Consider the following 25,628-nt stretch of genomic DNA (forward strand, 5'->3'; position numbering starts at 1 on the left):
GACATGGCAGTTACATGCTATATAAAGGCAGTTGGTTTCTTTATCGGAAGCTTATTTGTAAAGGGACATGTCATTTGATGGGCTACATGATGGGGATAGGGAGGAAATCAAAGACTTCGAAATTTCCACTGGTATGGATGTTTGCATTCCAGTAAAGCAACTAGTTAATTTTCCTGCCAAAAAAAGTCTTTGGGTTGGGTTGGGTGAGGTGGTCTTTTTTTAAAAAAAATGCATATTTCCCCCTAAATTACAGAATTCCCCAGGGAGGGAGTTGCAATTGGGAATTGGCAAAAGCAGTTGCAACCTGCACACTCTGGGTAAGAGCGTCCCGCTGCCCTCTCGTTGTGTTAGTTTGTTTGGCTGGCGGGGGTGTCAACTTTTCTCCCTTTTTCTTTCTCTGTCTCTCTCTCCATAAAAAGAATGATAATATTAGTCTTGCCCCGGAAGTGTTGTTGCAGCAGCCGGCGAGTTGAATGAGGAAGATGGCAGAATCGGAAGAGGAGGTGGACGTTTTGGTTCAGAGGGTTGTCAAAGACATTGCCAACGCCTTCAGGAGGAACCCCAACATGTAAGCGAGCGCCCCATCTCCGCCGAGCTTCTCCCCCCGCCTCCAGGTGCCCATTTGCCGGGAGCGACAATAAGCGGCAGCTAAATTAAATCCCCCCCCGCCCCCGCGAAAGTGGGGTTTTAAACAGAGAGGGAGGGAGAGAGAGAGAGAGAGAGGTTAGCGAGGAACGCTGAGGTTCAGTGTAGAGAGGGGAGGAGAGGGACAGAGGGGGGAGACGGGGCTGCCAGAACATGCTCTTAACCTGTTTTAATTGCGTTAACTTTTAAAACCAGGTCGTGCAGAATCAAATGCTGCTAACGAGCTGCTGTTAAACGCCTATTTGTTACCTCGTCCCTATGCACAATGCAATTTCCCATGTTTTGGTACAATTGATGGGGGTGAAATCAACCCCAGTGACAGTGGTGTTTGTGCCAGAGCGGCTGGGTGTCTGCAGCTTGAAGTATCCTAATATTTATTTTATTTTTAAAAATTTATTCTAAACACCAGCACGGTAAGGACTGTCCCTGTGATTCCCATTGAAAAGCATCCTGTAAACGCCTCCCTTGTCACCTTTTGGCAGGCCGTTGCCATGGGGGGCAGGCTTTTTATGTTGGTGTTGGTCAATTTGCAATGCGGAATGCTGACCGGCACTGGGGTGGGGTGGGGTGGGGTAGAAGGAGGCCACTTGGCCTCTCCAGCCCGTGCTGGCCCTCTGCGGGAGCTGGTTACCTGGTTCCGCTCCCCAGCCCTTCTTCCCGTAGCCCAGCAAGTTCCCTCTTGAATGCCCCGACTGAACCTGCCTCCACCTCGCTCTCGGGTGGTGCATTCCAGATCCCAACCACTCGGACGCTGCGGTTTTTCCTCATGTCGTCATTGCTTCTTCTGCCACTCACTTTAAATTGGTGCCCGCTGGTTCTTGACCCCTCCACCAATGGGCGCATTGACTGGATGCGCAAAAGATCAAAACTCGATGATTAAATCCAATAATATTGATCCTTGAAAGTAGCCATGTTATTTGTGCTTGACCTCCCACGTGAACTTGGGCGATTTATTTTCTCCCCGTTATTGTTTCTGCAGTGATGAAATTGGTTTGATTCCATGTCTTGAAGCCAAGTACAATCGGAGTCCCATCGTTCTGCTGGAAAATAAGCTTGGGATAGAAAGCTGGTGTGTTAAACTACTTCTTCCCTGTGTCCATAGCAAACTCGTCCTCTACAGACAAAGGAAGCTGTGGTTAGACAGGGATGGTAAGTGGCTGATATTTTACTAGTTGTTCAGCTAGACTTGTGATGGTACAGCATCCGATATTTGGGTCATGCAGGTTAACAACAACTTGCATTTGTATAGCACCTTTGAAAACTGTGGCAAAATGACCCAAAGCACTTCACAGGAGTGTTGTCAAACAAAAATGTGACACCAAGCTACCTAGAGAGGGGAGCAAAAGCTTGGTCAAAGATTTTAAGGAGCATGTTAAAGGAGGTGGGGGAGGGAGAGTGAGAGAGAGATGCTGAGCTTTAAAGAGTGAATTCCAGAGCTTGGGGCCCTAGCCGTCAGAGGCACAGTGGTGGAGCAACTTAAAAAAAAAAATCAGGGATGTGGAAGAGTTCAGAACTGGAGGAGCACGGGGATTTCAGAAGGTTGTAGGGCTAGAGGAGATTACAGAGGGAGGGAGGGATTTGTAAACGATTGAGAATTTTTAACATTGAGGTGTTGGTCCAATGCTGGTCGGTGAGCGCAGGTTAATGGAGATGCAGAGATGTGTAGCTATGTAACGGATCATCCAGAAATATCTAGCTGTAAACGGATATGAGAGCACGTGTATGTTGAGGTGCCCCCTCTCTCTCTGGGTCTGTTTACTCTGTTTGCGAAAAGGTTTGAATTGTGCTTCACAAATATGGAAAGATCATTTTCATGAAGGCTGTTTGAGATTGGGCATTATTTCAGATTTCTCAAACCTGCAGTCTCTATCTTTCTCTCCATGTGGATCACATTGCCCTCGGTCCCACGTACCAGCAATAAATCCCTCGTGTGGTTTCTCAACACATGCTTTTTGGAATAACTGTATAAAGTACACGCTCTTACTCTCTTTCACTTGATCACGCCTGTTGTTTCCCGAAATAATTCTGGAAGATAGGTCAGATGTGAGCTCACTTTTGGAAAAGTTGGCCCTTTAATTTTGAAAACAAAAATCCAGTGAACAGAAGCTTTGATAGAACTTGAAACGTTGCCCTTTCCCAAATGGGCCTGGTTCCAGGTTGGGATTTTATCTGCTGACTTTTATTTAATACTAACGGTGTTCATGATCGGTCAGTGCTTGTAGTGTTACTCTTGAATGGGTAGGTGTTGGGAGCTGGAGAAATTTATTGACTAAATTGTACACCCAGTGCAAACTCTGTCTCTGTGTGTTTATGGGTGGTCCCTGCCCAAAGTAACCAGTCATTTAAGTAGCTTTCAAGTTACTATTTATATGCATACAAATTTGGTGTACACACTGGGTTAATTAGATGATGTCACTTGTTAAGGAACTGTAATCTAGTAGAAATACAGTGCAATGTGATTTTCATTTTGGTTAATGTGCTTTCCAAAATGATTGCCTGGTATTAAATATGATGACACCCCTATTTTTTTTGATAATGGAAATTGTGAAAGAAGTAACTGTTCATGATATCTTCATGCAGCTGATCCACAATCGCCCATATTTTAATTTTGTTCTCCAGTGTCTGCAATTTTATCTAACATAATTGAATTTTGTTTGTGCTAAGATCCCGAACTTGTTGTTTTGATGAGTGCTTCTTTCATTGGTGCCCTGATCACTCCATTTATTAAGGGGCAAGCACTTATCAAGACTGCAGCTGATGAAGGGTTATGGTGAGGTCAAGTGCCCCCTATCGTCGTTGTTTGTTTTTTATTATTCCTCTACCTGCCAGCTCTGTACCCCCTTCTGCTGCTGCCATCTGCTCTTTCTGCTGGAGGTTGTCAGCTGTGACTCAGTGGGTAGCGTTCTCACGCCTGAGTCAGAAGGTTGTGGGTTCAAATCCCACTTCAGAGACTTGAGTGCAAAATCCAAGCTGATACGTCCACTGTTCTGAGGGAGTGCTGCGCTGTTGGAGGTGCCGCTTTTCAGTTGAGGCTATGTCTGCCCTCTCGGGTGGATGTAAAAGATCCCGTCACACGATTTGAAGAAGAGCAACTCCCTTGTGTCTTGGGACAACATTTGACCCTCAACCTTCATTGCGCCTTTGATAAAAGAATATTATCTGGTCATTAACTAATTGCTGTTTCTGGGATCTTGCTATGCACAAATTGGCTACCATGTTTTCAATGTGAATTGACACTTCAAAAGTACTTCTCTGAGCAGTGCCCTTGGTGTCAAATCCTGGTCTTGGTCCTTCCCTTCTGTTCCTGTATGTCTTAGGAAGCCAGATAAGCTTGAAGCATTCAGCAGTAGCACTCAATGGTCCAAGGTAGTACATGGAATCTATGTTATCTGCCTGCCAGGCACTTAAGCTGTGCTATAATAATATTGAAATAAATAAGATAATAGGGAGAAAAACAGGGATACCTTATACACCAGCAGTTTGGATTTATACAATATTTGTATTCAGATTTATTCTTTATTTTGTGCAGTTTAGGATTAACATAAAGGCTAAGTACTGTGGATTTTTGAAATAAACACAGAAAATGTTGGAAATACTCTATGGAGAAAGAAACAGACTTAATAGTTCAGGTTGCTAACCTGCTAATTAGAATCAAGTCTTCACCCCAACACCCTTAGTAATTGGACGAATCTGGTAGTGTTCTTCCCCAGATTCACGATGATAGTTTTGAAACTGTCAAAAGCCGAATTCATTTTTATGAAAGCGTTAAATTTGAAAGAAATTAGCTCCTCCCATTGAGAGACAGTTTACGTTCTACCCCTGCACTTAACACACATTCCTGAACAATTTCCGGGTCTTTTTCCTCCCTAGCCCTTCTCGGGAGCTCGTTCCATTTATTAATCTGAAGCCCTTCCTGACATCTGTGCTATATTTACATTCTCTAGTTTTAAAATATATCCACTGTCCTAATAACAGTTTAATTAGAAGTCACGTGCTAGTTTTGGCTTTTTCAACATAATTTTTACTGTCTTGAGGTCACCTTCATAAGGCCGGAAAGACCAAGTGTCTTCAATCTTTTCTTTGCTAGGCACCAATTTTGTCACACTTTCCTGAACTCTCTTAGGTTAGACTGTCTCCCTGGTGATCTGAGCTGAGAATATATTTCTGGTGTGACCAGGGCCCCAAACAATCTGACATCTGTAGGTTTTTTTTAATCACTGCCATTTAGTTTAAGCAATGCTTTCTCTGACTTGGGCTACAGCTATAACTTGCATTTATATAGCACCTTTTAATGTTCTAAAACCCCCCAAGGCATTTCATAGGAGCATTATCAAACACAATTTGACACTGAGCCATGCCAGGAAATATTGGGACATGTGATGAAAATCTTGGTCGAGGAGGTGGTTTATGAGGGGAGAGAAGTTTGGGGAGAAAAGTCCTGAACTTAGTTCTTAGGCAGCTGAAGGCATAGCCAACCACGGAGGAGCAATTTTAAAATCAGAGACGCGCACGAAGCCAGAATTGGAGGAGTGCAGTATTCATGGAGGGTTGGAGGAGGTTATAGAGATAGTGAGGGTCGAGGCTATGGAGGGATTTGAACAGGAGGATGAGTGTTTTTCGGGTTGGTGAGGGATAAACTCGGGCAGTGATGCGTGAATGGGATTTGGTGAGAGTTAGATTACAGATAGCAGAGTTTTGAATGAGCTGACATTTACAAAGACAGAAGGTGGGAGGCCATCAGGAGAGCAGCAGAACAGTCAAGTCTGCCATTTTGGATATAGTTCAGCATTCAGAGTGCTTTGTTGTTTGCTGCTTTGCTCTGAATTGATGTCTAATCCTATATTTAATTCTTTAAAGGGAATCATCTTGCACTATATATGCCCTCATTTCAATTGCCAATCTGTATAGTGATGTATTATATTTTGTAAGCAAAACTGAATTCTGGTGTTCTCCCTATGACTTATTTTCCCAAAAGCAGTATTTTATAACTCCTACATTGTAGAAATTAGTTTGAAGTTTGGAGTATCTGCGGCTTGATAATTTGCTAGTGTACGCAATTCCACTGGATTTAATGAAAAAATGTTTGATTTGTGGAAACAGTTTCTTTTCATTAAAATGTTACGTAAATGCCTGTTCAAATATGGCAGCTTATACATTTTGTTTCCCCCATCTCTCCCTCTTCTTCAGCGCTGACTGATCTCACTTGTACGCTACTGCTGCTAAATCCAGACTTCACAACCGCCTGGAATGTCAGGTATGTCACAGTCAGTAAATGTCAACATCCGTGGCTGGCTTGGATCCGAAACCTGACTCGACCGTGGCCTTTATGACTAATTAATGTGTCTTTCTAAAGCTGTTACGTCGTTTGCTCATAGCTGAAGTTACTTTGAAATGAAAGAAAATACATAACTTGCATTTATATAGCACCTTTCTGAAAGTCCCAAAGCACTTTACAACCATCCCAGAAAGGGAAAAAGACTGGGAAATAAGAATATTGGTCTTGTATGACTTAAAATGGAACACCAGTAAAACTGGGAAATAAGAAGACTTGTCCGGACTGTTCTTTCCTTCTGGGTGTGAAAGTTACTGTTGCAACGCAGGGAAGCGCAGAGTCTAATTTGTACACAGTGAAATCCCACAAACATCTGGGAAAATGACCAGACAATCTGTTCTTTTTAGCTATATTAGTTGAGGGATTAAGTAATGGCTAGGACACCAGGGAAAACTCCCCTCCTACCACTACCACACCCCCACCCCCCCCACCTTTTCTTTATAAATAGTGGCTGTGGGATTTTTTTACACCTACCTGAGAGGGAAGACAGCACCTTCAACAGTTTAGCACTCCCTCAGTACTGCACCGGCAGTGTCAGCCTAGATATTGTGCTGAAGTTCCTGGAGTGGGACTTGAACTCACAACCTTCTGACTTGAAGGTGGGAGAGTCCTATCCACTGATACTATATTAAATTGACCTTTCTGGATAGACCAAGAACATCAGCATGTAACATTTTTTTTCCCCAATGTTAATGAATAGAACAAGCTATTGCTAACAATATATTGAGGGTTCTTCTACAAGCTCTTTAAGACTGAGGATGAAAGAAGAATATAAATAGAACAGTCAGCTTTAACTGGAGTGGGTTAAATGGAAGATGGTGGTAATAGTATGAGGAATGGAGAAAGGGGGCCTCTGAAATGGCCTAGCAAGCAGTTCAGTTCAAGGGCAATCAGGGATGGGCAACAAATGCTAATCTTGCCAGTGATGCCAACATCCCATCGAAGGAAAAAAAAAAGGGTTGTGGCAAACATTGTGACAACTTCTCCACTTAACTAGCTACACCCCAGTCCAATTCTAACCAGTAGATTTTAGGTATTTTTTGGCACTTATTTGGTCGCTGACTCCTGCATAAATGGTTGCTGCATGCAGACGAATGCAAGAGTTTGGGAGGAAAGAAGAGAACCACATTCTCTTGGACCTGTGTAACCCAATAAGCTGTCACTGTTGCTTGGAGTGCAGAAGGTGAAACCATGGACGGTTGGGAGTCCACGTAACCCCAGTCGTGTTTCAACAGTGAGAACTCTGTTTAAGATTGGGATTAAAGAGCGATAATCTGAACTGGCTCAGAATCTCACTGGCTTGTTGCGATCGCATGTTTTTACAGAGAAAAAAACGGGTCAGTTTCCTGTAGTATTTTTCAATTCGTTCCTAAAATGTGGACAAGTCCCAGTCAAAGCTGGCCCAATGTTCCCAATGACTGAAGGGATTGCTAGTCCCATTTCAGAGGGCTATTAATAGTCAACCATCTCGGTATGGGACTGGAGTCACAAGGGCCAGACTAGGTATGGATGCTAGGTTCCCTTCCCTGAAGGACATTTAGTGAAGCAATTGAAGATTTGTGACAGTCTAACTGCTCCGTGGTCACTTTTGTTTGACTGCTGCCAGCCTTTAATTGCCAGATTATTTTTTTTCTAAAGAGTAAATTCAATATTGAACCTGTTAGTGGGATTTGAATTCCTGTTCTCTAGAATACTATTGCAAGCAGCTAAGGCTGAAAGGTCTGATTAACTGTTGTGCTAGAAAACCAATTAAAATACTGACATACATGTTAATATTGTTAATTAAAATTATTTTGCCGATGCTGTAATTGGTAATTGCGCGTTTAACTTATCTAAAATGGACTCCACAATAGTGTACTTTTTGCTTTGCCTGGTTAATAACTGGAATCAACTTCACTTTGATAACATGAGAGAATGATCCTGAAATATTTTCCAGAAAGGAACTGGTGCAGTTGGGAGCTTTAGATCCATTTAAGGATTTGTATCTCGGAAAATTGGCCCTAACAAAGTTCCCTAAAAGCCCAGAAACTTGGATTCACAGGTTTGTAAATGAATGCCTTGCGCAATGTTTTCGTGAAACAATGCTTAAACTCTTTCAGGTCAAAAAAAATAAAACTTTGTCTTTGTTTGTGACAGTTTTGATGTCTCACTTAGACTGTTTTAGTATTTTTGCAAATGGAACTGTCGCAAGTACCAGATGTGATGAGGGATGATGAGGGATGAGTTTTTTAAACCTGCTTCGCAGGAAGTTTTTAATTTTATTTTAAAACTACTCCCCATATTCTGCATCCAGAAGTGATTGATTTCCACATCTCTGAGACTAACTGTATAACTCTCAGTCCGGATCACTGCAAGTTACTTAAGACTATAGCTACAGAAATATAGCGGGAGGCTGCCAGTCAGTTGGATTACGACCGATCTGTACCCTAACTTTACTTGTCTGCCATGGTTAACTATCCCTAAGTACCCTTGGCTAGCAAAAATCGTTCTAATTCCAATTTTAAAATTTTTAATTGCTCTAGTATCTACTGCTTTAAGAGTTCCACACTTCTACCACCCTTTTGTGTGAAGAAGTGTTTTCATTCGGTGGAACTGAGCTGAATGTAAATTGATTGGGTAATATTTTCGCAGTCTGTCCAATCTTCAATGTCTCCATGACCCTCTACTCTGCGGATGAGGTGTCTGCCAAAATGTTTTGAGGTCATTTTCTATTGCACATTAATTCCTTTTGCTTTTGGAAAAAAAACCCTAGATTTGTTTGACACTTGCTAAAGCTTCTAAGCAGGAAGAGAATGTTAACTAGCATCTTTCTTTCCCCTGACTAACATAACTGATTAACTAAGTTTGTAACCGTGTGTTGAAGTAATATTCTTCCAGTTACACCCTGAAAACACCACCTCGTTCTTTAACTGGAGAAGATTTATTTCCTTCAATTAGGAACAGGATGAGGCCATTTAGCCCCTCAAGCCTGTTCTGTCATTCAATGAGATCATGTCTGATCTGTAATCTAATCCTGTCATCATCTTCGGTTCTCTGTATGAAGGCGGGTCTGACCTGCAGGTCTGACTCTCAGCGTCATGACCTCCACCACAGGTAGGGCAAGGGGGCAGATCCCGAATCCACCGCAGCCGGAACGGGGATTGAACTTTCTGCTGTTGGCCCCAATCTGATCCATACCAGCCATCCAGCCAACCGGTCGCCCCAAGGAGTCCAAGTTGCTGTGGCAATTGCACTTCTGACAAGCATGTTGTAGCCTGGAGCTATGGATAGTGATGGTAGAGGCTCCGATGTTCTTTCCATCACATGGATGACCAGAAATCTCTCCCACTCTTACCACATGCCATTGGTGTGTGTTAGAAGGATTTTCAGGATGATATCAACCTATTTGGCAGTGTTATAAACTCACCTTCCTTGGCCATCACGTCCTGGGGTGGGACTCAAAACCAGAGCTTCTGGCTTGGAGGAAGGGATGCTACCCACAGCACTACAAGACCACCTCACCTAACTCTCTATATACCTGTAATTGATACAGCATTGTACACTTCTGAAAATCAGGGCTTGCATTGATGCTGGGTACCTTGACTTCAAAATGATCCTTTTTTTAATCTTTCCCAATAATATTACGAGCTACATGGAAGTGCTTTGACGATCCTATTTTGTAAATGTTTATCCACTGAGTTTACATGGGTATAATGCAGTGGATATGAGTGACGATAGATGGGAAAAATACCCTCTTGCCCACCCAGCCTTGTTGCCCACAGTGGGGTACCTTGTGTTTCATAATATATAAATTCCCTACCCAACCCAACCAAAAACCATTTGATCCCCTGAAGAGGGAAATTTAAAACCCTGGGCCAAATTGGGGACTTGGTGGGAGCAGTGAAATCTGGTAAATTCCTCTCTTACTTTGTTGACCAAATCTAATGCAGATCACCACTCCTGACCCTGATAACTAAAGTTCTTTGTTTGAATTGGTTTTAAGTGAAGATTCTGGCTAGAACTCTACCATAGATACATGTTTTGGGACTATGTGAAGGTTTATCGTTTTGGGGAGGAACAAAATATTAACTAATTTCTCCTTCAAATGCTTGATGATACAAAAACTTAATATATTTTATTTGGCACATTTAATGTAAAACCTCCCAAAACCTCCCAAGGTTTTAATGTAAAACCTCCTCCAAAGAGCAATTATAAAACAAAGTGTGACACTGAGCCATATAAGGAAATATTGGGTCAGATGACCAAAGACTTGGTCAAAGAGATCGGTTTTGAGAGCATCCTAAAAGAGGAAAGTGAGGTGGAGAGGCAGAGAGGTGTAGGGAGTGAATTCCAGAGCTTGGGGCCCAGGCAGCTGAAGGCACAGCTGCCAATGGTGGAGCCATTTTGATTGGGGATGCACAAGAGGCCAGAATTAGAGGAGCACAGAGATCTCAGAAGTTATAGGACTACAAGACCATAAGGCACAGGAGCAGAAGCAGACCATTCAGCCCATCGAGTGCAATGAGATCATGGCTGATCTGATAATCCCCAATTCCACTTTCTTGCCTTTTCCCCACAACCCTTGATTCCCTTACTGATTAAAAACCTGTCTATCTCAGCTTTGAATATACTCAACGACCCAGCCTCTACAGCCCTCTGTGCTAAAGAATTCCATGGATTCACTACTCTCTGAGAAGACGTCCCTCCTCATCTCTCTCTTAAATTGGTGACCCCTTGCTCTGAGATTATGCCCTCTAGTCCTAGATTCTCCCACAAGGGGAACAACCTCTCAGCACCTACCCTGTCAAGCCCCTAAGAATCTTATGTTTCAATAAGGTCATCTCTCATTCTTCTAAACGCCAATGATTACAGGCTCAACCTACTCAACTCCAACTCATAAGAAAATCCCTCCATTCCCAGGATCAACCTGGTGAACCTGCTCTGGACTGCCTCCAATGCCAATATATCTTTCCTTAGATAAGGGGACCAAAACTGTTCACAGTATTCTAGGTGTGGTCTAACTAGTGCCTTATATAGTTTTAGCAAGGCTTCCCTATTTTTATACGCCATTCCCTTTGAAATAAAGGCCAACATTCCATTTGCCTTCCCTTTTACTTGCTGATTTTGTATATTAGCTTTTTGGGATTCATGCATGAATTTCCAAATCCCTCTGGAGGAGGTTAGAGATATGTAGGGGTGGTGTAATAATAAAGACATGGAGGGATTTGAAAACGAGCATGAGAATTTTAAAATCAAGACATTGCTTGGGAAATGTAAGTCAGTGAGCAAGGAGACAAACGGAACTCGCTGTGAGTTAAAACGATGTGCAGCTGAGTTTTGGATGACCTCAAGTTTATGGAGGGTAGAATGTGGGAGACCAGCCTGGGAGTGCATTGTAATAGTCAAGTTTAAAGTAATGAAAGCATGCGTAAGGGTTTCGGAAGCAGGTGTGCTGTGGTGGGCAAAGTTGGGCGACGATACAGAGATGGAAATAGGCGGTCTTAGTGATGGTATGAATAGAGGTTTGGGAAGCTCATCTCGGGTTTGAATGTGATGACAAGGCTGCGCACAGACTGGTTTAATCTCAGACTGTTGCCAGGGATAGGGATGGAGTCTGTAGTTAGGAAATGGTGTTTGGAGCAGGGACCAAAAACGATGTCTTCAGTCTTCCCAATGTTTAACCTTTTTCCCCTAATAACCTCAGAGTATGCATGATCAGCATTGGGCAGTTGTGATTCTGTTGCATGTGACACTGAGTGAATTATCTCTGCTAACCCCTTGCAAAAGTAATTGATGTAAAGGTATATTTTGATAGATATACAGAAGATGTGGTGGCCATTTACAATCTATTCGGTAATAAATCATTAGAATATAACTACTTTGGTTTAAAATAGTCTAAGCATTTACTGTTTGACAGTATATGTTGCCTGAATTGTGCAGTCCTATTGTACTGTTATTTTGGGATGTGCTTAAATTGTTGTGCATGTTTTAAAGGGTCTGCTATCTCTATAATTCAGCAATCTCCTTGGGTGTCGACTCCATAAGCAACACCAATGTGTAATCTGCAGATAAAGCAAAATTTGAGGCTGGGGGATAATTTGGACCGGGGTGTGCAGATACAGTTCAGTCCCTGACTTTTAATATCATGCATTCAGATACATCCATTCCCTGTTTTATGTTTCCATCGTGAATTCTCATGTCCTCATTTATAATGGAAACTACTGATGTAAAGCTGCCAATTGTAATTGCATCATCTCACTGGGGGTGGGGACAGGGTGTGGGTGGGGATGTGTGTGTGTATGTGATGGAACTACAGTGTGACAAGTTTACATGGGTTGTGTCCATTATAAATGTGAACATGAGAAGTTAAAATGGAAAATGTTGATTTGAAATTTAAACAGATGCGAATCTTTTACTTTGTATTGATACCTTTTTTAAAAATATAATATCTAGGTCTTTCTAAAATTCATCCAATTATGGCACCAAAATTGAATACATAGAATCACAGGATTGTACAGCACAGGAGAGGCCATCGGCCGTTGAGACGTTGGCTGGATCTTTTGAAAAGTAATCTAGTTGGTCCCATTTCCCCACTCTTTTTTCCTCCATATTCCTGCATTTTTTCTCATTCAAGTATTTATCCAATTCCCTTTTGAAAGCTACTGAATCTGTATCCACCAATCTAACTATTCAGCGTATTAATTACCAAAAGCTCTCATTCCTTGTTGCCTCTGCCACTCACCTTAACTCTGTGCCCTCTGCTTATCGACCCTTCAGCCACTGGATGGTGTTTCTCCTTTTTTCTCTCTTTATTGAAATCCTTCATGACTTTAAACACCCTCTATCACATCACTTAACTTTTTGTGCTTTGAGGAGAACAACTGTCATTTACCCAGTCTAGCCACATAGCTGTAATGCCCAAAAACATTCCGGTAAATCTCTCCCACACCTTCTTCAAAATCTTCACGTCCTTCCTAAAGTACCGTGCCCAGAATTGGATACAGTATTCCAGTCGATGAGGCTGAACCTGTGATTTATACAGGCTTAACTTGCTCATTTTTGTGTACTCTGCCTCGACTTTGTAAAGCCATGGATTCCCATGTTTTATTGGCTGCTTTGTTAACCTGTCCTGCACCCTTAAAGGTTTTATGCACAAACATTTCCTGGTCCCTCTTCTCCTCGCACCCCCTTTTAAAATTGTAAAATTTATCTTGCATTCTCTTTTACACTTGGGTGGGAAGAATGAATCGCCTCAGTATATTTTTTTTAAACAGCTGATGCACGTTGCATTCAGATTTCTTTGAGGGTACGTTAGCACTGTGCCTGTCCGATCCCTAACACGCGGGTGTGTGTGTCATCTTCTTTCCTGAAAGACGGTGGGTATTTCAGAAAGGCATCCAGGAAATCTGCCTTCCGAATTCGAGGAATAACGCTAACTCGGGGCTGGTGTCGACTGAACAAATGTACCGAATAATCCAGGATGAAATGGCTGTCTGCTCAGCAGCTGCCGGAAGATATCCGAGTAATTACAATGCCTGGTCCCATCGCATCTGGATCTTGCAGCATGTGGCAAAGTGCAATCTTAAGGTACACTCGTTAATCCTCATCACAAAACATAACACATTTGCAGTGCAGAAACAGGCCATTCGGCCCAACTGGTTCGTGCTGGTGAGTCTGCTCCATATGAGCCTCTTCATCTCGCCCTATCACCATACCTTCTGTTCTTTTCTCCCTCATGTGTTTATCCAGCTTCCCACCCACCCCGCACCCCCTAAATGTATCTATACCATTTACCTCAATCACTGCCTGTGGTAGCGAGTTCCACATTCTCACCTATCCTTGGGTAAAGAAGTTTCTCCTGAGTTCCCTCTTGGATTTATTTGTGACTATCTTGTCTTTGACTTAAAAATGGAAAATTGTGGAAGTATTCAGCAGGTCAGGCAGCATCTGTTGGGAGAGAAACAGTTAACATTTCAGGTCAATGACCTTTCATTAGAACTCAAAGATCACCACCTGAAACATTATCTCTGTTTAACGTCCCGCGGACGCTGCCAGGCCGGCTGATTATTTCCAGCATTTTCTGTTTTTGTTTTTCAGTTTTCCGGCGTCTGCAGTATTTTGCTTTTGGATTTTGTCTTGGTGTGTATTTTTGGTGTCTTACAGGTGGAAATGTCTTCTCTACATCTACCTTGTGAAAACACCCTTCCTAATTTTCAGATCTCTATCAGGTAGTCCCTCTCCCCTTCAGAAAGAAGAGAGCCCCAGGCCACCTGTTCCATTTGTTTAATACTTTAATACTTTATCTTTTCCTCAGATCCTTCTTGATGAATTGTCCAACACCAAGTACTGGGTCTCCACTCACGTTTCTGACCACAGTGGTTTCCACTATCGTCAGTTCCTGCTGAAGTCTGTGGCTGGCAATTCTAGAAGCGCCGCTGTTGCAAACGCTGGGATGTTTGTGAGGAAGTCTTCAAATAAAGATCATTGTGCCAGTCTTCCAACCCACATGAAGGAGGAAGGTGCATCTGTAGAGACGCACACCATTGATGTGCCCCTCATGATAGAAGAGGAAATGGAGCTTTGCACTGACCTCATTGAGTCGTATCCAGGTCATGAGGCACTCTGGTCTCACAGGTAAACTGTTTGCCACGAATGAACCATTTCTTTTCATGTTTTAGGCCTTTCGGAGGCTATGATAATACTTGATCTTCAGCTGGGAGAGAGAGGGAGAGCAAACATTGTTTTCCCGCTTGTGTTTGCTCTTTCCTGTAGCAATGTGTTCTCAGGGGTCAGCCATAGCTCAGAGTTGGGGGTGGGGTGGTGGGAAGTAGCTCCTTTCTCAAACTCGAGACATCCCAAAGCACTTTACAGGCCGATTTAAATATTTTTGAAGTGTGGTAACGTAGGAAACACAGTACAGCAAGATCCCACTAACGGCAATGTGATAACGAACAGATAATCTTTCAAGTTATGCTCAAGAGGAGTAAGTTTTCTCCAAGGCACCAGGGAGAACTTCTTCGAAATAAAACATAAGAAATAGGAGTAGGCCATCCTGCCCCACCATTCAATCCGATCATGGCTAATCTGTTGGTGGCCTTAATTCGACTTTTCTGTCTGTGCCCGCCACACTCCCCCCACCCCATCCCCATAACCGTCGACTCCCCTGTTGATCAAAAATCTGTTTAACTCAGTTTTGAATAGATTCAATGACCCAGCCTCCACTGCTCTCTGTGGAAGAGAATTCCAAAGACTAACAACCCTCTGAGAGAAAAAAACTTCCTCACTCTGTCTTAAACAGGAGTTCCCTTATTTTGAAACTGCGCCCCCTAGTTTTATATTCCCCAATGAGGGGAAACATCCTCTCAGTATCTACCCTGTCAAGCCCTCTCGGAATCTTTGTTTCAATAAGATCACCTCTTATTCTTCTGAACCCCAATGAGTCTTGGATCAACCTGCTAACCCTTTCCTCATAAGATGACCTGCTCTGAAGAAGAGTCATATGGTCTCGAAACCTTAACTCTGTTTCTCTGTCCACAGATGCTGCAAGACCTGTTGAGTTTTTCCAGCATTTTTTGTTTTTGTCTGTTATCCAGCATCCACAGTATTTTGCTTTCACCCTTCATCCCAGGAATCGGCCTAGTGAACCTTCTCTGAACAGCCTCCCGTGCAAGTATATCCCTCCTTAAAGGAGGAGACCAGTACTCCAGGTGCAGTCTCGCAATGCCCTGTATATTTGAAGCAAGACTTCCCTACATTTTATACTCCATCCCACTTGCAATAAAGGCCAATTTTCCTTCCTAATTACTTGCTGTATCTGCATGCTAACTTTGATTCATGTATGATGTCACCCAGATCTTTCTGCACTGCAGCATTCTGCAGTCTCTCTCCATTTAACTAATATTCTGTTTTTCTGTTCTTCCGGTCAAAATGGACAACCTCACATTTTTTCCCCCAATTATATTCCATCTGCCAAATTCTTGCCCATTTACTTCACCTATCCATATCACTTTGCAGACTCTAAATAGTGGCCATGGGATCTTTTATCTCCTCCTGAGAGAGCAGATGGGGTCTCAATTTAATCTTTCTTCTCAAAGACAGCACCTCCGCCACAGCAGCACTTCCTCAATGCTGCGCTGCATTGTAGGCCTAGGTTTTGTGCCTGTTGAGTTGTGGCTGAATACACGGTGGGTAGCACTCCAGCCTCTGAGTCAGAAGATTGCGGGTTCAAGTCCCACTGCAGAGACTTGAGCACAGAACAGTGTAGTACTGAGGGAGTGCTGCACTGTCTGAGGCGCTATCTTTCAGATCTGACGTTAAACTAAGACTCTGTCTGCCCCCTCAGGTGGACAAAATGGGTCACATGGCCACTATTTTGAAGACAAGCAGGGGAGTTCTCCCAGGGTCCAGGCCAATATTTATCCCTCGACCAACATCACCAAAAAATTGTCTGGTCATTAACACATTGCTGTTTGTGGGAGCTTGCTGTGTGCAGATTGGCTGCTGTGTTTTCTGCATGATGGTGACTGCACCTTTAAAAGTGCTTGGCTTCCATTAGCTTTAAAGCAATTTGGGGTCGTCCTGAAGGTCACAAAAGGCGCTATAGAAATGAAAGCCCTTTTTTAACATTGTTTTAAATCAATACTTCAGTTTGACCAGAATTGTAGCTTTTGAGAAATGCCACTAGATGGTGCCAAAGTGACAAACTCTCACCGGTTACCTTTAACCTTGTGTTCTGCTCTGCATCAACCACTGAAATCCACACTAAACAATCGAACACACTTCAACACGGAATGGTGGATCCCAGCCTCATTAAATCCTGGAGCGCACGAGGAGGCCATTTGGCCCATCTTGTCTGTGCCGGCTCCTTGAAAGAGCGATGCAAAACGTCCCTTCCCCCATGCAGCTTTGAAATGTCTGCCCCCTTTCATGTATTTTTTTCTGGTTCTTTCGCTAATTACCTTAGATTTACATAATTTAAATGCTATCTTTTGCCTCACTGATTTCTGTAAAGTTATATTGTTTGGATCCGCTAAGGCATTTTATTATTTCAACTCGAGGGTAAAAAGTTTGAGCTGTCTGACCAAAGAGCTTCAAACTGAATCGCAGATTCTTTCAATGAAGACAGGTCCTTTCAATATTTCACACTACTAAGTGTGTATTGAAAGTATAGGTGTAGGTTTGTTTGGGATATCTTGTTCATAGTACCTGCCAAACCCACGACCTCTACCATCTAGAAGGACAAGGGCAGCAGACCCATCACCACCTGGAAGTTCCCCTCCAAACCACTCACCATCCTGACTTGGGAAATATATCACCGTTCCTTTACTGTCGCTGAGTCAAAATCCTGGATCTCCCTCCCTAACAGCACTGTGGGTGTATCTACACCACAGGGACTGCAGCGTTTCAAGAAGGCAGCTCACCCCAGCCTTCTCAAGGGCAATTAGGGGTGGGCAATAAATGTTGGTCTTGCCAGCGATGCCCAGATCCCATTAACGAATAAGAAAAAAAAAGCTGGTCTTGCAATTTCCTACATGCCATGTTCCAGGACTGCTATCTGCAACCCCACATGACTGCCAAGAAAGGGCTGGGGGAAATTGTGCAGGGTGGTAGGGACAGTTTGCTTTGTAGAGACAGTGATAGCCCTAATACTTAACCCACATGGAACCCCAGCCCACCTCCCAGAATCTCCCTGAGGTGCCCAGAGGGGTGCAACCTTTCAAATTGCTTACACGGGAAAAGGGGCCAGAATTGGTCTCGTACAAAATGCACAACAGGAAAAGAGCAGCTGCTCCCAGCTTACTCGCCTGACGAGGACTGGATACTTTTTTTTTCTTTCTTTACTCTCTCTCCTATAGCCACGTGATTCCTGAGAGCCAAAAACAAGGAACAACACAAAAAAAAACAGAGCCGATGAACAGGGAAAAATAGACACATTCCTTTCCAAACCCCTTTTCCTCACCCCCCCCCCAACCCCTGCCCCCATCCCCCAAGTTCAGGTGATTGAAACCTGTCTGGGGGACCTTGGAGCAAGTGCCCTCCATAAAGACACTGACCTTTTTCTAGGATGCGATTTCTGCCCCATTTGGGATCCGGTCCACCTGTTCTCTTCAAGACAGGGAGTTGGCACTCATGGGTATCAGCTGGCAACACATTCCAGAGGCTCACTAGTCTCAGGTTGGGAGTGGGGGTGGGTGGGAGAGAAGAACCTGCCAACACCTAATTCCCACCGCATCTTTTAAACTGTTGGACTGTATTATGAACCAGATGATTTTTGTGATGAATTCAATGGGGCCTCCACATGGATGAAACATAACTCACCAACAGTGTGACTAGTTTAAAAAGTTACTGGCATGTTTCATTTGAAAGTAAGTGAGGAATTTTGAAGGGATGAAGTAGGCTCTCCTGGGTCATGATAGTTTCTGGTAGGATACTACTGGTGCTAATTTATTTACCTCCTGTTTGTTCCACAAAAAAGGCATCCATTTAATCCAAAGCAAAATGACCAGAGATGGCAGAAGTCTGAAAATGCTGGGAATGCCCAGCGTGTGCGGAGAGAGAGAAACAGAGTTCACATTTCAGGATGATGATGAACTTTCATCAGAATGGGTAGATTTGGAGACGTAACAGGGTTTAATCGAGTGGAAAGGCAGGGGGTGGGGTGGGGGATGGAAGAGTGAAGGTGTGAAATAGGGTGGAAGGTTGGAGAGAGTAAATAACGGAGGGACGATGGTACGAGGTGAAAATGGTGCTCATGAGATGACAATGAAACTATATGTGGTCTTGTTGTATACAGATTTTGTCTAACACCTGAATTGTTCTTTTTTTTTTTTCAAAAGAAAAACAGATTACATTCCCAATGTTAATGCTATTCAAATTTTTATAAAAAGATACAGGGCATAATCTTCTGCCTCTGAGTTTGGAGGTTGGGTGGGGGTGTGAGGACCCCGTTACCATCCTGCTTCTGCCCTGATTAAGTCTGTGTTGGGGAGGCCCGTGGGCAGCTCTCCCACTCCACTGCCAGTTGAGGCTCTTCAGCGGGCATTCATTGGACACCTTAAGATCCTCATCCCATGGCCGCTGGTATTAATCCAGTGGCGAGCCGGGGATTTGCTACGGCAGGAATGTGATTAGCAAAGCCAAGTGGGGTTGTTGGTGGGCTCCAGGCTGGAGCGACCAGTTTCAGTGTCAGGAATGGTGGGGGGGCCGTGCTGGCGAGTTGCTGAGAGCCTCCTCCTTACCACCCCCTTCCCTGTCATTGCCCCACTCCTGGGATCCAGCAACAATCCTTGGCTGGGTGTTGTACCGATGGCAGCCACCACCTCCGTTTAATAAAGCTGCCGGTCTCTGATTGGTGGGACTTCCACCCCTCCGTGGCCTGTTAAGTGCCTGAGTGGCATGAGAGGATGCCCAACTTCCCAAAAAGAGGGGGCGCAGGGCTCTTGCCAGCTTTCCAGCCCTCATTGCAGCTCTCCAGCCCTCATTGCCTCCAGGATTCCAGCCATAATTATTTTGGTTTCGGCCTTTAGACATGAGCATTGTTTGTTTGTATTTCATGTGGCAATTTGAACTTATTTTCCAGTTATCCAACAAAGACCATCCAGTTTTAAATTGTGCCCATGTGTGTATCCCTGATTTTCATCAATCCTCCACTGGTGGCGTTACCTTCAGCTACCTGCGGACCCCAAACTCTGGAATTCCCTCCCTAACCTACTCCACCTCCTTTCTCTAAAATGTTTCTTAAAATCTGTCTCTCTCTGACCAAGTTTTTAGTCACCTGCCTGAATATCTTGTGTGGCTTGGTATCAAATTGTTTAATAACTGTTATCTTATTCCAATATGATTTAGGAATGATATGTTCATGTGTACGTATACTAGCGTATCCAGAGTGCCACATTACTCCTGCACTGGCCTGAGTATTGAACTAACATTGCATCTGCCTGCAGCACATGGTGTGACCTGAAAATACACATGATGAAGGTCCAGCATTTGAGTTTTTAAAAGTGTGATTATATTGAACTTCTAAGAACCACAAGACAAAACATCCTGTGAAGTGCTGGGAGGTGTTTTACTATATTAGAGGTGCTATCTAAATGGCAGCAGTTGTCATGAATGATCCATTTATAGTTACAGCGGAGAGTGAAAGATTTAATGAGTAATTATCTAACTCCCGATTTGGATATGCGCATCAGTTTCTTTGCCTTTTTCTTCTGCAGGAGGTGTGTGTTTTACCTTTGGCATTGCTGGAACAGAGAGCGTCTCCAGGTCCCGTTGGACTCCAGCATCGGGAGTGATGGAACGATGGACAATGTAGTGATGGCCACTGCAGGCGGTCACTCCTCTCGAGGCATGGACGTCGATGGTGTGGCCTACAGCGTCAAGCAAGGCTACACACAAGAGATCAAACGCCTCAAACGTGGCCCTTCACTAGACTTGCACAGCTTGCTGGAAGAACACCGATTCATTGATGCAATCCTAGCCAGTTGCACTAATTTAGAGCAAGCCAGATTTGCTACTGCTTACAGAAAATGGTTAGACACGGTTATCGGTCAGTAGTTGAGTTTAATTCGAATGTATTTAAGTTGGTCTTAACTCCGGTTCCCTACCACAAGATTCTGTTTTGAGCAGCTATGTTGCATGACACCCTTTTTTATAAGAGAACATTCATACCTTGAGTTTAACTTAAAGGGGTATTAACTGGAACTGGTCATTGTAGCTTTTTTTAAAAAAAATATTTTGTGGAGGCTTGTTAGACACACTCTTGAAGAAGAAAACCTGCAAACCGAGATGTTATAAACAGTTATTTTTCAAATTTCAGTGTTAGAGAGGGTCTTCTCACTTTACAAATGAAAATATTCACCCTAACTTTGTGCTTTTATCCATTTTATTTCTGTATGCATAAATGATCAACAATTGAATCTCTTTTTTTTATAAATACACTTGAAGCTGCATGAAAGTATACATTTGTTTTTCCTAACTACCCAGCAGGGAATCAGGCTTGACAGTTTGAAGATGGTCCCGTGGTAAAGACTTTAAGCGTGTACAAAATATCTGCAAAGTTATTGATTATCTCCCTATTGGTGCAGAATATCTTTTTTTTTGTGTTTTCAACTTCTTCCTGTTTGTAATCCAGCCTAGCCGTGACTTTTTTTCAATTGGCATCTCCCTGTTTAAAGTTATATTGCGGGATAACTAAAGATCCATTCTTCAGGTAATCTCTTCTGGCAGTGCAATGAGTGCTTCTTTCGAGAACAGTGTTTGGTGGTAATTTTGTATCCTATTGCACAGGGTACACATATCCAGTTGCACTCTTTTCCCCCTAGAGGGCATATTTTTGCTACTGGCTCTAAGGCTGATGTAACTGATCTCCTTCAAAACGAGGCTTGATCATAAATGGCACAGATTAAAAGAGAAGGTATTATTGAATAAAGAGATGCTGTGGCGTTAAGCTATGATCTTGCTCCTATCACCATCAGAAAACCTATCCTTACCTGGTCTGGCCTACGTGTGACTTCAGACGCACAGCAATGTGGCTGACCCTTAATTGTCCCTGCAAGCCACTCCATTCAAGGGTAATTATGGATGGGCAATGAATGCTGCCCTTGCCAGCGCTGCCCACATTCCCAAAATAGAATTTTTAGAAACGCACTTTCAAGTGACGCAAGTTCCAGCCAATGAAATGGGGAAACCTAGAACTAAGATACACTTTGGAGTCATGATCGCTCGTTGTAGTACACCGGTATATCTTAACCAGCTTAAAAGGAAGATTTACAAGCTTTGAAATGATGAGGAATATCATTATTTGCTCTTTGCTCCCCACCCCCATAAAATCAAAATGCATTAAAGTGTGATGCAGCAGAATCATTAAATGATACAGCAGAGGAGGAGGCCATTCAGCCCCTCATACCTGCATCTAGTCTTCTGAAAGAGCAATCCAATTACTCCCACTGTGCCTCTTTCTCCACCGCATCCGCACCCTGCCCTTACTCTTCCTCCATAGTTCTGGCAATTTAGCCCCTTCAAGTATTTATCCAGTTCCCTTTTTTTTTGAAGTTTACAACTGAATCTGCGCCCGCTGCCCTTTCTGGCTGTGCATTCCAAAACATCATAATTCCCTGCTTTTCTCTAGAAAGAAATATTTGCTCATCTCTCTCTGTTTTTGCTGTTTGCTTTAAGTTTACATAATTTGAACACTAACATTTCCATTCCTCATCCCGAATAAGCTTGCTGGTCTCTGAAAAGTTAATGGTTTGTTGAATTTTGTTGTTTCAACTTGTGAGCAAAAAAACAGAACCCTCACTCCCCAAAGAGAGCTTTTTAAAAAAACACTTGAATTTCAGATTCTCCCAAAGGAGAGAGGTTCTTCCAACAATAGCGATATTATTTTGCACAATTTCAAGTATAGGAATACAGTTGTGGCATGTATCTGGTCTGCAAGACACTACAAAACTCTCTTCAAATCCTCAGTCGTAATTTCTTAAAACTATTAAATGGTCATTTCTGAGTAAAGAGGCATAATTTTATCTAAACATGAGCAAATACAAGTTCTCAGGTGTCATGACTGCTTAACAGATTGATTCTGGTTTTGCTTCCTCTGCTCTGTGCAAGGAGTATACCATGGAGAGAAGTTCCAATAACAGACCAAAACTGGATTGATGCGTAAGATGTTCAAATTATTGAGCTGGAAGTTAAATAATTCTTATCTCTTTGGGCAACATGTATTCAGATGTTTGGATTGAGAACAAGATGGTTGAAGTGTATTAAGTGTTTTGCTGTAAGAACAGATATGTCAAAGCTTGTCATCTTGCACTCAGGACACTTTGCAAGAACACTAATACGGGGGAAAGCTGCATATATTAATACAAAGGGCCATGTTCTTTGCAGACAGCCTATTGCACCTGTTTCAGCTAAACAAAGTAAGCCATTTGCTGACTCTCCTCTGGTCAATGCCTTGACCAAGCAGGGTCAAGTCGCCTGGTTTAAATTTCCAACAATGCTTGGCCAGTCACCATCAATTGGTGCATTCCCCATGGTAACACCTCTACCAATCAGCACTCCCTCTATTGTTCTCCCCCTATATTGATATTCTTGCGAAGCGTCCTGATGAGTGCAAGACAAAAAGCTTCGACTTGCCTCTTTTGTCAGCCGTACTCAAGTTCTGTACTACCAAACAATTATAAGTAATTGTGTAGGCTAGATTAGTGAAGCTTACTTTAAAGTCAGCCCGACTTGTAAACTGGCTATGTTTAAATTATCATTGTATGACTTATTTCGGTTCAAAACAAATGAATGCAGCCACTAAATTATTTTGATTAAAATTAAAAAGTTGGGTCAAGTCTAGGCCGATGCATTGTGAATGCCCCCTACTTCTTCCCTTTGTCTCAAAACTAGCAAGAATAAATTGAATGGCACTGCAGAGTGCACTTGTAGGAAGTGCTGGTGAAATGAAGAGTTTGTATCTGTGTAATAGGAACATGGGGAGGTGGATCATTAGTTTGCAGAATTAATAGTATATGTCAGAATTGCACCCACTTAAAGTTTTGCATCTTATATATGTGAAGCTTTTTTTTTTAGTACAGGCCCAATATCTTGTTTGTAATTTAAACAAATATAATGTGTGTTATTAACAGTAAATGCATTGAGGCTGCCAGACCTGCTGAGTATTTCTAGCATTTTCTGTTTTTTTTTATTTCAGATTTCCAGAATCTGCAGTATTTTGCTTTTATGATAGTTTGTACTTGTGTGTCGATTCCATTGGATTGCTACTTGAGACATGACTATATAGCGAACTATTCCTTTCCCCTCCCTGCACAACATTATTTTCAGTGGACTTTTTCTTTAAAAATATCATCTATTATTAACATCTACAGGAATATCTGATTTTTTAAAAATTTACCCTTTTGCCTTTCATAAATTTCTGTTGGGTAATATGAGCTACATCATGCAGTTCCTCTGTACAATTTCTAAAGACATACTAAAATGTTAAGAAATAATTCGTACGGATCTTTAAGATAATAAAGAAGCAATATTGAAAGAAACCTCACTATTTAGTACTGTAAAGAAATTGGAAATTAATAGATCTTGGCAGCTTTATGGTATTAAACTGTACAGTCTATATTTACAGTTACTGTTGGAAAATGGTGCAAAATTTTCTTTTGCTTGTCTTTCGTTGGAACTCATTTTTGGGAATGTTTTTCCGTAGTACTAACTACATTGAAAAGTTCACCTTTTAAAGTTGATGTATGTCTTTTAATTAACTTGATAGCACTTTTAACGTTTGCTAGCTTTCAAAGAGTTACATTTGCCGCCTTCAAATATAGACTCAATGTAAACATTTTCTACCAATATTTTGAAATACATTATGGGAGCAGTACAGCTGTCTTGCGATGTAGTAATAGCACTCTTATCTACGCAGTGACTTCCTGTTGTTCAGGGACGGGAAGGCGGGTAGAATAAGAAGAGGGGCCAAGTGTAGTCCAGGTAGCCCCTCTACAAGAAGGAAGGGGAATGGTAATAGTTGAATTATCACAGGCTGTTTGGAGCGGATATCTTTGTTATGGGGAGTTTTAAAAAAAAAACAGAAAATGCTGTAAACACTCAGCAGATCAGGCAGCACCTATGTGGAGTGAGAAACAGAGTTTTTTATGTTTCAGGCCGAAGATCTTCTGTCAGAACTGAAAGAGGTGTTAAGCAGGGAAAGAGGGTGGTGGGCGTGAATAAAACCAGAAGGTTAGGGATTCTTAATTTCTAGGGTTGTATTCACCACGGTCTGTTCAGGCTAGAAGGCAGGAGAGATTAGATGACAAAAGGGATAATGGTGTCAGGCAAAAGGAGATGGTCATGGGTAAAGAAAAAAAGATGGGTTCAGAGGAACTGCAGTCTAGAAAAAAATGGAAGCACTAGTTATGATTTGAAGTTGAATTCAATGTTTAAGCCTGAGGGCTAAACGCTGAATTGAAAGATGGGAATTAGTGTCATAGGGACCAAAAAGAAAGAAGATTTTTTTCCCCAAGCTGGGAGGGTACCAAAATGTAACTTTCACTCCAACCATCTCCCAGATCTTGTTGCTAACTTAAAAAGAAAACCCAGAAAAATACAGTTTGTAGAAAAAAGATTCATATGAAGAGCCTTTGGAAGAGTTGAAAGAAGATAGCTTTAGAACTTGTTCTGGCAGTTTTCTGTTTGAAGAAAGAATTCAAGCCTGTAGATGAGAAAATGGTATATTTTAATCCAATAAATTATCCATTGGAGCAAAGGCTTCCAGTCAGATCTGCTTAGTTTTACCAACTGCCTACATGAGGTTCTGGTAACCGTAGCTGAGCTCTCTATAAGTTTGAGTAATGCTGCGTGCTAGTCATGTTCCAGTACTAGAAAGATGGGAAATTCTGTAGAAAGAGCCTCAAAACACAATAGTCCTATGCAAGAGGTTTTGTTATAGCTATCATCCTGTTTGTGCCATTGAGTGGCACAGAATGCTATAGTGCTGCTCTGTCAAAATTAGTAATGTTATATGGTAGTGGCATTTGTTATTTATTGTTAGGTGTGTTTTATACCTGTACACAGATTTAAAATCCATATTTGGAAAGTGATGTGGTTGTTATGCTGAATTGTAAATTAACTTTCTATTTATTCTGTAGTGAGATGCTTTTAATAAAAATGTTCTCTGTATGATTTA

The 25,628-nt window shown here is 42.4% G+C and overlaps 1 protein-coding gene across 2 annotated transcripts; it reads left to right on the forward strand.

Moving 5' to 3' along the window:
- Positions 1–418: 418 nt before the first annotated feature.
- On the forward strand, positions 419–25,628 carry ptar1 (protein prenyltransferase alpha subunit repeat containing 1). 2 transcript variants are annotated; one of them, XM_041185985.1, is made up of 7 exons: positions 419–568; positions 1,625–1,794; positions 5,833–5,899; positions 7,914–8,018; positions 13,330–13,543; positions 14,271–14,590; positions 20,170–25,628. In XM_041185985.1, exons 1-7 carry the CDS (start codon positions 474–476, stop codon positions 20,507–20,509), a joined length of 1,311 nt encoding a protein of 436 aa, XP_041041919.1. In that variant the 5' UTR covers positions 419–473; the 3' UTR covers positions 20,510–25,628. The 2 variants fall into 2 exon arrangements, with proteins under 2 accessions (XP_041041919.1, XP_041041920.1); XM_041185986.1 differs by lacking the exon at positions 7,914–8,018 and having other exon boundaries at positions 420–568.

This window comes from Carcharodon carcharias, chromosome 4, assembly GCF_017639515.1.
Source record: "Carcharodon carcharias isolate sCarCar2 chromosome 4, sCarCar2.pri, whole genome shotgun sequence".
Taxonomy (NCBI): Eukaryota; Metazoa; Chordata; class Chondrichthyes; order Lamniformes; family Lamnidae; genus Carcharodon; species Carcharodon carcharias.